The following is a 16047-nucleotide window of genomic DNA, read 5'->3' as shown; positions in this document are numbered from 1 at the left end:
CCAGTTCCCTTTTGCATCTTAAATTCCTCAACATCTGTTCAACCCTTCTCTGTGGTAGCAGCAGCGGGTTGTGAGTTCTCTGTGTACGTGTGCACGCATGCTTGTGTGTGTTGACTGTTTATGTCTGTCTTCATATGTGCATGCTCTGCTGAAGGTGCTGGTTGTTACCCGCACCTTAATTAGAAGAAGACAGAGGCTCATTTTCAACAATACTTTCAGGTAATGGGAGGCGTTCACAGTGAATACAAAGAGAGACCCATTCACCTCCAAAAACTGCTACATCTCCTCCACTCCCAGGACTGTGACCCAAATTACATCTCAAGTTCAACGGCTTTGATCAAAAACTAAAATGCACGTTACAGGTTTGCATTGTTAATTTTTTGTTTTCCTTAATCCAGCAGTGGATAAGGCTACAGTTGGCAGATGAAGCAGGATAACGTACAAAACCAAGTAGGGCAACCTGAATGACCCAAGAGTGTGTCCCAGCTATTAAGCCTGACTGCATTTAGTACAGTTTTCTAGCACAGATTTGAAGAGGTCTGAGTGAGATGTGGGTTAGCAGTAGAGCACCATGTGCACGTATGAATGCGAAATGAAATTTTTGAAATGAAATATTTAGGTCCTGTGTGCCATCTCCTGAGCGAGAGCGACTCGAGTTTCAAAGCGTAAACACAAACAGCTCTGAGCGAAGGCAGTGGTGCAAAATGAATTTTATCAAGTACGGTATACGTTTGCAATGCCGCTACCTTTACTAATAACTTTAATAACACCATACACAACTAACTGACTATATTTCAGAGCATAAAACTCTTCTCTAAACTCAATTTAACTAACAGTCCAGCAATTGTTTATTATATTGCAGTTTAAAAAGTATAAATTTTTAGAAATTAAATGACAATGCAATGCAGATAATAAGTAACATTAGCAAATTATGTAGCAGTAGCTGCATGCTTTCAGATGACTTTACATACAGAAGTACAATGGCATTCACTTATAGCAATGTAAGTTAATTAAGTTTATGTTTAATATAGGATGTAAAACTCTGTTTATCAGTTGCCTGTCTGGGTCAGAGGTAGACACATAAAGCAACGAGACTGCACAGACCCATCTGTAACCTCTTTGACAGACACTATCCATTCGGCACCCCTCACTAACCCGGTGCCAGTCTTGTGCCACCTTGATGCCAAGCCTGCCAAACTTATGTCACATCAGACCAGACCCTGTGTCAACTCCTCACAGTACATATGCCAACCCGATGCCCTCCACATGCCAACCTCATGCTAGATTGGTGGCAATCCTCAGACAACAATATGCCAAAGGAGGACCTCTGCTTGGTCCTGTGTGCTAATCCCCCTCAGCGGTGGGCACTGGGCGACACTGTATGGAAGTGGAAAAGGTCAAAAGTCACTAGTGAATTAGGGTTCAAAGACAAATCTGTCGTTTTGGTTCTTCTTCAGTGAATGCAATTAGCAATGAAATCATGCTCCCAAGCCCTGCTTAACCACTAATCTCAGAGTCTCTGGGTTCCCTCCAGTCTGCCTGTCTACCAGCCTGTCTCCCACCAAAGCCCCTCACCTCTGTCTCTCTCTCTGTCTCTCCTGATGCCTGCTGGCACTTTGGGAGCAGTGCCCCTCCAATCCCTGTACCCCCCCCCATCTTCCATTTCCACCTCCCCCCACCCCACCTCCTATCTTCCTCCCTCTTCCTCCTCCTCTGGATGCCAGCCGACGGCCCTCACAGTGTGGCACGCCATCTGCTGCCGCCCGCCCCGGCAACCCCCCCTCCCCTCTACCCCTGCAGACAGCAGCTACCCACAATCCCCCTCTGCCTCAGCCGCGCGGCGCATAGAACAGGAGGCTTTCGCACAGATCACTTCACCCCCCGATGCCCCCGCCATAAAGGAGGAAACTGGGGAAAGTGTGTGTTTTTGTGTATTTACGATGAAAGTGGTGGGGGCTTTATGGCCAAAGGAGGCAAGCTAAATAAAAACAACACACGTTCTGTACATGCATCTGTACATCCATGTATGCACGCCCAATACAAAACACTCGGTTATACTTCACATTTGGTTTTTGTTGTTGTTTTTTGATTTTTTATCTTGCTGAGCATGCATTCACATTCACAAGTCACTTGTTCACACTTAGCCAAACACTTTTTAACTTGAAGTTTACTTTTTTTTTGGTTGTATAAGCCACATACACCATTCTCTCACATGCATTCAGGACTCGATCTTCTACTTCAAAATGTCTTTTTTTTTTTTTTAGAGAGTTTACAGATAATTTCTACAAATATATAGAAATCCAAGCAGGATGCTGATCTTGTCGTCTGTTACAATATATGTCAGTAAATTTGGATACCATCACTGAGTCTTTGGTGATTTTGGTGATGCGTTTTACATTTAGTTAATAGGATGGACACAATACAGGATGCCTCGACACAGGGGTAAAGCCTCTTTACCAATACGCATGCCGCTGCTCCTGGTGGCAGGGCTCTCTGATTACTGTTTATCTTTGAAAAAGAGGAATAAATAAGATGAGAGGCATTAAACTATAGAGCAGAGAGAGAAGGAGAGAGAGCAGTGCTTCATCCATCTTGTGTGAGTATGGAGCCTCATTCCTGGCACTCTATCCATCAATGAGCGCAACATTAACTCTCTGGATCAGAACCAACATCCCCAGATCTCTCTCCATCTCTTTTCCCCTCCCCTCACTCTACTAAACACACACACCAACACACTGATGCAGCATTAGTATTCCAGTTCCATCTATGAAAAACCTCATCATCCACCTCTCTACCTTCCTCTCACCAAGACCCCGTTGTTTTCTATGTTCATCCCAAAATCTCCCACTCTACTGGAAATCAAGGAGATATTTTTACACTTCTCATGCCTGTTTGGTTTCGCTCATCTCTCTATCCATCTTTACGCACCACACTAACCTAAACAGCAAAGCTCCTCTGCACCTCTGATGTTTAGTTTGTCTCGATTCACCTCTTCTTTTCTCTTCTCCAGATCTCCTCTTTGCTGAGCTGCCTGATCTGCTCCTCTCTTTGTCTCTCTCCCAGTTGGTGTTAATAATTTAACTACTGAGCTGCTGCAGAGCTGGCTCGTGTCCAGGCCTCAGATTGGCACTGTCTGTCTATTTATGACACTGTGTGGCGGTGCACATGTGTGGGATGTGCAAGAGTGAGAGGAGGATTGTGTGTGAGTGTGCGGGTGAATGCATGCATGTGTTTCCCTATTAGACTTTAGCCAAAGCAAATTAGCCTTCAAAGCCACAAGACTGACACCTAATGTGAAGTTATAGAGAGAGATGTGAGTTACATTGTTTTTGCAGATTTCTCTTTGCAAAAATGTGTTATTTAACTTACTATTATATTAAGGAGTCATTTTGTATTAGTGTAGTGAGTGGGACACCCAATAACCAATCACAATAAATAGCTGAAGGTCTACTTGACTTTGAGGTTATGTTTAGTGTGATGTAACAGCAGTGGGTGTGAAGTTATTTTTGCTCAAACCCCTTGGTAATCATGCTGAAAATGATTTGGAGTTTTACTTGAAAATCTTTATGTATACTGGTGATCTGTCCAGGGTGTACCCTGCACATATGACAAGTTAGAGAGCCTCCAACCCCCAACCCCAAACCTGGATGGGTGGATGGTTGCCATTCAAGTTACATTCTTATCTTAAAATAACATGAATATCACTTTACTCAAGCTTTTACTGCTCCCCAAAAACTTTAAATTCACACATTAAAAAGAAAACAAAATACAAAAGGGAGTGTATATTGGAATTGCAGTATTAAAAGCTTACAGGAACCACAGTCCTAAGATTACCGTACATTTTTAATCTTAGGACAAGTTTGTAAGTTTTATGTGTCTAATTGGGGGAAAAACACTGAGAATTAATAACAGTGAAGAAAAGTGTGAGTTTGGTGATTGAACACTAAAGATTCTTCAAAGTACTTTTAAATGTTTTTTGCAACAACCCAAACAATTTTTCTCATCTTTGGTTTCATTCATAGTACTGTATCAAATTGATGTGAAAATTCAGGATATTTCATACAATAATGCAATATTATAGTTACCACAATGCCTTTTGTGAAAAATACATACACTCTATGATAATAAGTGTTGTGATGGTTACTTGGAATGGGATCTGGTATGGCCGAGAACACTCCTAAAATTCAGGTTTCTTCCTGTTAAAAGGGAGTTGTTCTTTCCCGTTGTCACCAAGTGTTTGCTCAGTTCAAAATGTAAATCAAACTTAAGTCTTTTATTTATTTAATTTGTTAAATTGACCTTAGCTTTTTTTTTTAGTTTAGTTGCTTCTAGTGTAGTAGTTTACACATTTCCCCAACAAGCTAGAGAGCCTTGGTTTGATTACAGGAGGAGACACGAATCCCTTGGGGTTTGTGTCAGGAAGGGCATTCAGCATAAAAATCTACCAAATCAAAAATGTAGCGCTTACCCGCTGTGGCAACACCTTGTGAATAAGATAAGAGAACAGATAAGATGACCTTTAATAGGTTATCTTGTGAATAAGGGAACAGCTCAAAGTAGCTTTGATCTTAGTCCTTAGTTTTTTGAAGTTTACTTATCTGTATATTTTGCCTGCATATTGAGAAACATGATTGCACGAGCACGTTCCATTAATTAATTTGTATGGGATACAAGAAGGCAACAGCATTTGAGACTAGGGCCTCATAACTTGTCACTCTTAAGTTGAGGCTTACATAATTTTATTCTTAAAAAAAGCGAGAGAGAGAATTAAAGTAAAACATCTTTTCATAGTTTAGAAAGTACAAGGAAGTAAATTCAGATTATATGGGCAAAGACGTGCAAAAATATTTTAAAGTAACAAAATTATCATGGAGGTAAAAAAATAAACCTTAAAGTCTATAAAGAGCATAGTACCATGCTATATTTATAGCAAGAGACCATTGCTGTATATTACAATAGGTTGACTGTAAAATAAATGTTCAGTGTTGTCAATCAGAGCTACCAGCTTTTTGCTATAAATTAATTGACAGCATTTTCTTACAATGTAAATCCTGAAATACTAAATACACAGAAATGATAATCACTTATTTTAATTAAAGCTGCATTACTTTCCTGTGCCAACGCTTGCTATAATGAGCTCTACATCAAATTTCCAAAAAGTGGATCCTGCATTACCTGAAAGAACAAAACAACTATACACTCTGCAGATTCAGCAATTCAGTTTAAAAAAGAAAAAAAAACAAAAAGAAAAAAGGTGACATTTCCGAAGCAAGTGTGTGACACTGTGTGAATCTCGATGCCACCTCCTACACCTCTCACCCTCCTACAACGCAGCCCACAACAGATCTCTGTCGGGTAAAATCAGTACAAGCAGCTCACGACGTATTTATTCATGGTATTATCAATCATCCTTAGAATTGGGAGTCATCCTAAGTTACGTTATTCTGCACTGAAGCAAAGAAACATTTGTAAATGCACATACTTTCTCCAGACTTGACACAAATTAGGAGAATTATATACTGATTTACTTGTAACTTTTTTTGGCCTTGCGTTTCTATGCCTTCCGTACATTAATTTATAGCTTCACACTTAATTTGAAATTCTAGTGTTTTGTCTAAACTGTGATCAACAAATGGTTGCTCTGTTTTGTTTGCCAGTGATGTCACTGTCAAATTCTTACAATAACTCTGTGCCTGCGAAACCGATGTTGTTTAACGAACGGGCTGTCGTAGCATTGAGGCCTTTTCTGGTATCCATAGTAAACAGACATATGCAAGGCCACCCGCCGCTCCACCTTATCTAAATTTGATATCTCAGAAGGGCCTTTCACACTTGTCGGAAAACATAAACACACCACGAGCGGCTACGTGCACATAGAACCTGCACTGTCATTAATTTCAGAGATGGAGGGAGGTCAGCGTACCAGACGGTGTTTGTGTGTCTGTGTGCAAGCACGTGTGCAAGCATGTGTGCAAGCTCGCATGGTATTGGATGTGTGTGTCATACGTATGTGAGCGTGCACATCGAGTGGGGGGATGGAAACACGCATGTGCACACACACATACACACACCGGTGTTGACAGGTGGCTGTGGTAAAGAGGTGGTCCCTGAGCTGGGGTCTGCCTGTCTCTGGCTGAGAGAGAGAGGAATAAAAAGCTCCCAGCAGCTGTCGCCCTAATTCCTCTAACACGGTGCTTGTGCTCTGATTAGAAAACAGATCTGGCCTCTAATTTACTCCTGACACCAACTAATGCTCTATATCTCAATTGCTCCGTCCCCGCTTGCCACTGGCCTGCCTGGCTGGACACACACACCTAGTGACTCAGAAAGCTAAAGTATAAGAGCGTACACCGGGACACAAAACAACCAGATGAGCGTAACTAGCAATCTACTGAGTCCTCATTGACATATGATGACTGCAATCCAGATGTGACATTGCATTGCTCTTCTCCTCAATCAGAAAAGCCAGGTCTGAGTAGTCAAGTGTGTTTCAGGACAGTCTGCACTGCCAAATATTTGCATGTAGAGCAATTTGCAACAGAAAGTGAAGATTCAAATGAAATTTACTAACTTGAATTTACAGAAAAAATTAGCTTTGAAATTAAGAGATGACTAAAAATGTTATATACGTGCAGTGGTTCCTGACCCTGTCGAAATAAAGCTATGTCTTCTTGGGCCCCTCATCAGAGGCTACACAAGTATGCAGGTTGAGAGCAGCTTGACCTTAAACTTATTTTATTATCAGGGGGTTTTTTTTCTATTTTATTCATCTTAAAGGCCAGAAGATGAAAAATTATTGAGTGCCGCTTCCTCGCATTTCAGCTTGACCTCTTGTTTTTAATTACAACTGCGACTAAAATATGGCACCAAACCCATACAACAGAAGGCAAAAACAGAGTGACGAGGTTGTCAGATTTATGTCCGAGCATGCCTGGAATCCAAAATATGTCAAAAGTATTTCATGTTGGGAAAACAGAAAATTACTGCTGGAGATGACAGTCTTTATTCAGTAGCCAAATGCACATTTTTCACCTGACGTTTAGCCTTTTTTATGGTTCCACAAGAGATAAATTATTGCTTAATAAAAAAATTTTTGGTGCTTTTGGTCTTTGCTTATTTTTGGTGAGATACAGAAGAGATTATAATATTTTAGTTCTTTTTTTAAGTGTCTTATTGTTTTTTCCTGTTTGATATTAGCTTAAATCTTGTAAGGATAACTTAAAGTTAATTGAAAAATAGACCTATTCATCTATTTTATGAAAAAGGGGTTTAAGACGAAGAGAAATAAAGAAGAAATAAAGAGCCTATATTTTTCGACTGTGGGGCTGACTGCGTGACAGAATATAAAGTGATGTTCAGTGCAGCCTGTATTTATGCCAACAACGGAGGACAGGCTGGCTAGGTGTCTGGGTGCCATGACGGGGTTGGCCCAGCAGGGGGCAGAGGTGTGATGCAGGGAGTAGGAGGTGACAGCTCAGTGTCACACTGCACACGGGGTGTCACCTCAGCAGGCTGGGAGAGAGAAAGAGAGAGATGAGACAAGGAAAGGGAGAAAGTGGACAGGGAGACAAAAAGGTGAGAGCTCTATCTCAATCTGTGTGTATGTTCTTGTTTAGCTATCTTAGTGAGGACCGCTTTGAGTTGCAGACCATTGGTGCGAGGACACTTTCGCATCTTCACATTTTTACACCACTTCAAAGATCTATTTGATTTTAGTGTCAAGGTTAAGCTTTAGTTCATGTTAAGGTTAAACACTTAGTCAGAGCGATTAAGGTTTTTTTTTTTTTTTTTTAAATATCTTTTTATAATCTTTAAAAGCCAGCTAAGTTTTTTTTTCTGTTCTGGAGTATACCAGAACTTGGCGTTATGGTGACTTAATTGTATTCATACCTTATTACTGGTGTGTTTTATGTCGGCCAACAAATTATTAGTTCAGCAGACTCCGGGGTAACCTTAGCCACAAAGATGGATAATATATATAAAGCTTTCAAGCAAATCTAGATTAAAAAGAAACTAATGAAAAGGATTATAGTCTAGACCAGAACATGGATTATTATCTTTGTGGGTTTTTTTCTCAGACCATGCGTGTTTATGTAATTACACTCACTCCCAGAAGGAAGAGGCAAAGTTCACTTTTACATGTTTTTAACATGAGAATTAGTCATAAAACTGTGTTAAAAAGCCAAAAAAAACTTAAAAAAAAAAAAAAAAAAATCACACAGTGGCTTTTAGATTTTTAGTCTGAAGCCTCAACTTCCATCATCTTCTTGGGGTTCTTTTTAGGGTCATAAACACTGGTTGGTTAGTTGGTTGGTAAGCAAGGTGTATCATCTACATGTGAACGTCTTAGAGAAAATAAAGCCAATTAAAATACTAGAATTTCACTCACTAATGTTTTAGTGAGTGGGATTCTAGTAATTCTAGTAATATTTTAAACTTTAAACTATATTATTGGTCAGATATCTGCATTAAAAATATTCCAAAAGAAAACACCTCCATCAACATGACACAGCCAGTGGCCTAGTGAGTGTGACGGTCATTGGGCCACACCCTAAATCATGTATAACTTTAAGCATTAAAATTATTAACAGTCAGTCAGTTATAAATGGTCACAAAGGGGCAAAATAGCTACAGGGACCATTATTTATTTATTTACTTTTTACCAGGTTGTAAATGTGTTTATTTCTGCTGTAAATGCAGGCATTATGGGGAGTGACTCGCTTTTAGAGCCGGCCTCAAGTGGCAATTTCATGAACTGCAGCTTTTGGCTCTTCATACTGTATTCCTAGAATGAAATGCCTAGTCAAAATTGAATTTAAATTTATTCGGTTCTTTTATTTTAATAAGGACATAACTTCAGAGATAAAAGATAATGTAAAAGATTATTTTTTATTTTTTATATCAGGTCACTTTAAAAATGCTTTTCTTATTTAAAAAAATCAAGCTTTGTAATAGGCTACCACAAGGTTAGGTTTCTTTGTGTAGGTGGCTCTGTATATGGTGTGTCTGCTGTGTGTGTGTTTTTATTTCCTCTTTCTTCTCTCTCTGTCCCTACTATCTGTCTCCAGAGACTCACTTGGCATCTCTCCCTACTTTTAATTCTTGCTCCACAAACTGCTGCTGTCTGCACACAAGCTGGCAGTACACACACACACACACACACACACACACACACACACACTTTCTTGGCTTAAGAATAACTCCCCAACCCACAAAAAAGAGAGATGCCCATGCAGCCATGTTTTAGATGCAACACACACATTTGTCTTTTACATCACTGTCATCTGAAATATTGGAGGGGGACTCACAAACACATACAAGGGGCATTAATCACACAGTACAAGTTGAATCCAAAGTGATAAACACAAATACACATCCAGTGATGAAAGACAGAGATGCTTACAGTCTCTCAGGAAATACACAGTCATTCCCAGATACTCACACCCTTCACCACTGACAGTAACACACACACATAGGCGGCATCCTTGTTACTGAGAATACGAATCCAGTTTGAAAGAAAACACACACGATAAGCCCTTAAAACATCAACGCGAGTCGAGAAACTAAAAGGATATGAACATTCCAAACTTATTTGACTCTTGTGATCCCTGTTTGCTGCTCCTTTACTTTTAAACTCGGCTTTATTAACACAGCTGTCAGCGATGCTCGCACAGTCGCTCACATGCATTCAAGTTCTCGAGCAAAACATACACTCACTGACAGGCAGACAACACAAACTTCAAAAGCAAGAAATTAATAAATTAAAGGAAAGCCTGATATGGATGAATAAATAACAAGAAGAGAGAGAAAGGGAAACAAAACAGGAAGGAAAGTAGAGTTTCTATAAGAGAGGAAGCAGAAAAGGAGTTGCGGTGATTTTGGAAGGAGGCTGGAGGTGCAGACAGAGAGAGGCAGATTCTGTCACACACTTCCAATTTTAACTGGCATGCAGCAATTCAGCCGCAAAGATAAAACACACACACTCCACAGATATATATACCCTACGTGTGCAACTGTGCGTGTGCTGCAGGTGGAAAGTGCCTGCAAGACACAGCGTGTGGCAGTGACTCGCCTGTCTTTTGAGTTTCCTACACTCCGAGTCCTTTTTTTAATTATTTGGAGAAGGGTGTGAGTGTGAACACAAATATGCAAATGAAACGGTTATTATTGCATTGCTCATCAAGCAGCGCGGAGCAGACATTAATAGGCTGATGAATATGCATGTGAATTTGTTAATTAAGTTAATTATTCTGCTGAAAATGCATTCGTCTTCCAAGGACATCTTCCCCAGGATTCCAACCTGCTCCACTCATTAGTCATGCGATATTTTACACTGGGCGCTGGGACAAGAGGTAGGGAAGGGAGGGGCAGTAGGGGCCACCGGGGTTGATATGTATACAATATCAGGGCATCGTGGGTTTCAAGTCCACTGAAGAACAGTACTAAAGGCTTCAGAAATAGATATAATGGCGACTAATCATTCAGCAGCTCTTCAGAACTGAAGGGTCAGTGAAAGAGACAAAAGCACTGCAGCCACAGCTACAGTGGGGCGTGCACGCTCCTACTGGCCAGACGTTCGCTCCATCTCTGCTTTTCTCTTTCCTCTCCAGTAATTCCCCCTGTTCGCTGCTTTTCCTCTAATTGCTTATTAAAACCCTCTTAAATGAACTTTTTGTGCCAACTTTCCAACACATTAATTAATTGTTGTAGCCAATTAAGTGTCGCTGCGCAAATGAGCTTCAGCACAAATGGTCCTGCAGGGCCCGTCCCCCCCAACTCCACACCCACCCACCCCCCTCCCCTCGCACCCCCACCACCCTCCTCCTTTTCCTCTTCCACCATCCTCACCGACAGCTTTCCCAGCAGCCCCTCTGCCCTTAAAGAGGCAGCATCAACACAGACTCATGGAGAGAGACAATAATGTTGCCTAGCTCATGAAGCGCTTTGAATAGAATTGGTAATGAGATGGTGAGACCTTGGAAAAATACTTTTGCAAAAGTGCAGCGTCACGCAGAGAGGGTGAAGTGTCTTTGGCTAACGGGGAGTTCACTGCGATAAGGTCAGGGAAAGATTTTTAAAAGTCAGCATCATCCGCCTGTGAGGGTATTGATTATTGTTAGAGCAAATCATTTAGAATTTGGCCCAATTTTTCCAGATTATTTTCATTTTATGACCTGGCAGCAGTGACTTAATATAAAAGCATCACACATCTGTATCATCTGGCTGATCCAAAAAGCCCTCCTAAAAAAGCCCTCTTTGGTTGGCCTCACTGCTGTTCAACAATCAAAAAATAATGTGTGTGTGTGTGTGTGTGTGTGTGTGTGTGTGTGTGTGTGTGTGTGTGTGTGTGTGTGAGTGAGAGAGAGAGAGAGAGAGAGAGCACTTTTCTCACAAAACTATAAACTGAGAAGAAATGGAGATGGTGTTATGGCATCAATAAAGCATGCTGTTGCAGCAGTAAAGCATATATTATCACTGCTGGGATAAAGTCAATCAATTTTTGAAATATCACATAAATAAAGATGTAGCCATAAACGAAATGGCTGACATTAAATTCTGCTTGATAGAAGACAAAGAAGGATATGATGAAGACAGCACAATTTGCTCACGACCCGAAATGCTTTCAAAATTCAATGTGTTTTGTTTTGTTTTTTCCCCCATTCGGAGACAATATGTTGGTGGGGAGTTAGGTTTACATTTCCAGTCAAGAAAACACTACTACTTATATGCAATTTCTGTCTTATATTAACTATTTTTTCTTAATCACACTTTGTGTAGTGTGTGCTTTAGATGAGCAACTGAGGGAGTCTGTGCCTCCCTTCACTGAGTTTACACATAGTCACTGATCAAACAGCCTCAGTCAGCAGACTCGACATCAAACTGTAGCACGGCTCAGAGATACGACAGCAGCCCAGATTTACACTCCACAAACGAGATGCCACGCAGGCCCGCATTAATGCACGTTCTCATAGCTGTGTGCACGCAAGTAGAATAGATGGGTATTCGGATACTTTACATAATTATAAATCCAGATAAAATCGAGAAATATATCACAGCATATAAGATATAATGACTGATTTACAAATTGGTCCAGAATCGTTAGTTTTGTTGTGTTTCTGAAAGGCCCACATGAAAATATCTAAATGTGTGAAATATCCCTCACAGTTTGACTGACCTAATCGTTTGCTTAAAGTGAAACATTAAAATGCAGCTTTAAATGGCTTACTTTGCTCCTGCTCAGCAGTTGCCCTCTTTGCCTGCCCGTGAATCTCATCTTCTGTCGTCTCACTTCACTTTCTTCTTTTTCTTGCATCCTGATTTTGCTGCCAAATTAAAATGTACAAGTTGAGACACATTGAGGTGCCAGGCGTTTAAGATTTTTTAGATTGCTACAATGTTCCCTGCAGGAGCCAGAAAAATGCGAATGAATATTTTGACTGAGATCGTTTCAGCTTGAAAACTAAAACAGGTCACTTCACTCAGAGTCTCAACAAAAGGAAATAAACTCTAAGAACTGTCATTTTGCTTTTTTCCATACTTCTAACAGCTGATCTGCATTTACTGAGAATGATCGACATTCTTACTAGTACTCTTGTTATTTTAGCTTTAAACAGATGTTCAATGTGATGGCTGCTAATTGTCTAAGGGTTTCAATTTTGACACAGTGGAGACAGTGTCTAATTGATCAGATTATGTTTAAAATAAACTAGATTCCAAATAATATATCAATCAGCTCAGACAAGGCTGAGAAAATTAAGCCCAGCAGTGACAGAAAAAAAGAAAAAAAAAAATCACATTTCATGAATATAATTTGGCGTGAACTGACTGAAATATACTGTCAGTCAATTCACTGCTTGTCTGGAAGTCCACCAAAATCCCTGCAGCTGACAGTGAAGTGCCGGCATCCAAAATGGAGGCTCCATTTTGAGCACCACCGTCGCCTGTCTCTGCCATCGCAAGTACGTGCTTCAGCCTGGCAGCATGGCACATTTATGGGCATTCCCCATAAGGTGCCTTTCTGATTGATGGCACAGCCTCATGCACCTCCCTCTCATCACTCCTCAGTCCTGATTTATTCGTCTAGTCTCTGTGACTTGGCACTGGCATTGCCCACTACTTCTCCTGTGGAAACTCCCTGCGGGCACATTCACTATTATTTGGAGTCCCGGTGGGCAAAGGCATCAGACAGAAACATGCACGCACACACAACACCGTCTCATCTCACTCACACTGGGCCTGTGCTAGAGGGCAGGTGAGCCTCCCACTGCCTCCACTCTGAAAGGATCTCTCACCCAGAGGGCTCAGCTGCTTGGTGGGCCAGAGGGGTAAGCGGCTCTGTAAGCGGCTCTGTAAGCCTGCCAAGTGACGAACTGGTCTGGGGTATGCACGAAGTCAATCCAGCACGCGCAAAAACTCACACGTGCACAAACACACAGGCAGTCTGCATGAACCTTGCATACTTCTCTCGTTGCCAATCTACATTTTATGAGCCTGTCGGGATCTCCATAAAGAGATCAACCCTAGTAGTGAAGGAATCAATATACATAAATACGCTTTCAGCATAGGGAGAACTACGAATACGTTTTGTGTGCATTATAGCGACTCGCTTTTTTTGGTTGGTTGGTTGTTTTTTTGCTCATTATGATGAAACTATAAAAATATTTATATAAAATATTCTCAAGCTATGCTAAACCAGAGCTATGACCAAACATAAACACCGATTCCCTTCAGCAATGATAGTGAACAGATTATGGCATGTTTGCTAAAAGGGAAAAAGGACAAAAGAACATAGGAAGATATCACATTACAAATAAGGGTGAAATATTTGGGCCATTTTCGTGAACCTGTCTAACACACTGGAATGCACATGCTCCAAAATCTCAGTTTGGTAAATCCTTTACATGGAATTACGCATATTTTCTTGCTTACTTATTAAATTATTTGTTTGTATCTTTAAGTTGTGGTTTGTGAGATAAATATCATTCCTTAGTTACATTTTTTAAAATCAAAACAGTGGTTGGAATTTACCTACCACAAGATCAGATTAATAATTAATAATTATAGCCCGGTACGCAACTTGCTTCACATTGCAGTTCTTGAGTTTCAGTCTTCCGAGAAACCTGACTGTGTGGACTTCCTGTAAACTGAGTGGTAGTTTGCGTTGGTGCCTACCATCTAGTGGCCGCTTTACACAGAAACATCCAGAAACGGCAGAACAGACAGTTCATCCGGTCGCATAACTTCCTTTAATAAACTGAACCAAGGAAAAAAAAACACATTACAAAATGTTTCTTTTTACAGACACATGAAACCATTTTTCTTTCCTTTCTTTTTCCAAAGCAAAAAATGGAAACAAAACAATAGACCATTTTTTAGGCATGTTATCATTTTCTTTATGTAAAAAAATAACTACACAAAAAAATGAGAGGAAAAACAAAAAAAGCTTTTGTTGGCAGGTAGGTGAGGAGCAGACGTATGCAAGGAGGCTTTCAAAGCCTACTAGGAGAATCGGGAAAAATGTGTTTCTGTATGTTTCTAGCTTTGCATTCATTTAGCAGAAGAGTATGTGCATTATGGAGCAGTTCATCAAAATGCAGTTTATTCCATGTTTGAGACAGGAACATGAGCACTACAGGCTTGTTACAACACAAAGATCTGCTGTATGTAAAGAAGCGATACCTTAAAGTGAGCAGAGTTAGTTTTAGGTGATGACAGAGTGCGTCATCCAAGTAACCTGTACACCGGTGCCATTCAAAGCCGAAACTTAGCCCACATTTTCACACTAGGCCAAGATCATTCAAGGGTCGCCGGGGTCAGAGTGGAGGCACAAAGCTGAGAACAGGGGAGCTCGAATATGAACAGAAAAAGTCACATCTTCTGAGGTCATTTCCTCAAATGTACCCTTATGTAACAACTAACTTCAAAAAGTCTATCAGACTGTCAGGGTGGAGGATAATTACTTCATTCTCCAAAACACTGGTAATCCTGTTAGAAGGGGGCACTGCTGTGCACATGACAATCATTTGTTCTAGGGCAAAAAAAGATATTATAGTTGTTTTCAAAGTTGCTTGTCAGCGGTGTAACACTCAATTTGGAAGCTACACTTCATTCGACACCAGACCCTTCAGTGTAGAGGAGAGAGAACGGGTTTGCAGATGGAGAGTATGCATAACCGCTGAAAGTCAGACTAACCTGCTGAGATACTCCCACCATAACACCACATGACAGCTCATTCTGCAGGCAGAGATATTCATGACCACTTCTAAAAATACTCCAGATCTATTTCATTCAGGCATTCATTATCAAAATCTTTGATCCAACTTTCACTACCTGCACAGGGTCCAGTGAGTCATACTCTGTAGGTGTCCCTCTGTATTTCCTTATAGGCCAGGATTGCTGGACCAGTCCCACGGTACCCAGCTTGATCTCGACGGGGAACTGAGGGTCAGCGGGCAGCTCCATGGGAAAAGCGGAGGTCCTGGTCTTTGGGAAACTGTGCTGCAGTGGTAGGAGCAGCAGTCGCTAGTCCTGCTGGGGATTCAGCTGCAGCTGAAGGTTTAGGTGGAGAGCTTGCAACCCATGGTGGAGGGCACTGTCTGTGGGCAAGAGCGTCCACAGTAGGAGAAGGATCGTTGCTGCGCTGTGAGGCACCACACTCCGAGTCCTGCTGAGAGATGAGCTGGAGCAAGGCAGCTGCTACAGCAGGGCTGATGTCCTGGCTGGGTTGCGTTTCTGGCGCAGCCTGCTGGGAGTTTCCAACAGTTGATGGAGGTGGACCTGGTGGAGAGGGTGGACGTTGCTCAACAGTTGAAGGCCCCTGGTTGGCCCCAAGCTTTTTTCTTTTTGTCACTGCACCATCTGAAGGGTCCAAACAGAACAGAACAGAACAGAACACAGCACATTAGACATAATCTTATAAGGCATAATTAAGTTAAACCTACATACTAGCTACACACCCACTAATAAGCTTTCTTTATCCTCTTATACTCCCAACCTGCATTTAAAGACAGTAGTACTGCATTTCAAATAAGCCTATCATGGAGTTAC

At 41.1% G+C, this 16047-nt stretch overlaps 1 protein-coding gene across 4 annotated transcripts in view; it reads right to left on the bottom strand.

Annotated features, from left to right (window-relative positions):
- cdk12 (cyclin dependent kinase 12) overlaps positions 1–16047 on the bottom strand; it is a 49635-nt gene that overhangs the window by 20187 nt on the left and 13401 nt on the right. For 3 of the 4 annotated variants that reach the window (XM_086289813.1, XM_086289816.1, XM_086289815.1), the window contains exon 14: positions 14228–15858. In XM_086289813.1, the coding sequence (XP_086145939.1) occupies positions 15446–15858 (413 nt within the window). In that variant the 3' untranslated portion in view covers positions 14228–15445. Of the gene's footprint in view, positions 1–12226; positions 12324–14227; positions 15859–16047 lie in introns of those variants that run through there. The other variant, XR_015128856.1, reaches the window with a different exon arrangement.

This window comes from Aulonocara sp. 'chitande type north' Nkhata Bay, linkage group LG4 (genome assembly GCF_057382095.1).
Source record: "Aulonocara sp. 'chitande type north' Nkhata Bay isolate Kocher_YH1m ecotype deep benthic linkage group LG4, A_spYH_male_GT1.1, whole genome shotgun sequence".
Taxonomy (NCBI): Eukaryota; Metazoa; Chordata; class Actinopteri; order Cichliformes; family Cichlidae; genus Aulonocara; species Aulonocara sp. 'chitande type north' Nkhata Bay.
The sequence above is the reverse complement of the archived record's forward strand: the minus strand, read 5'-3'. Positions and strand labels throughout refer to the sequence as shown.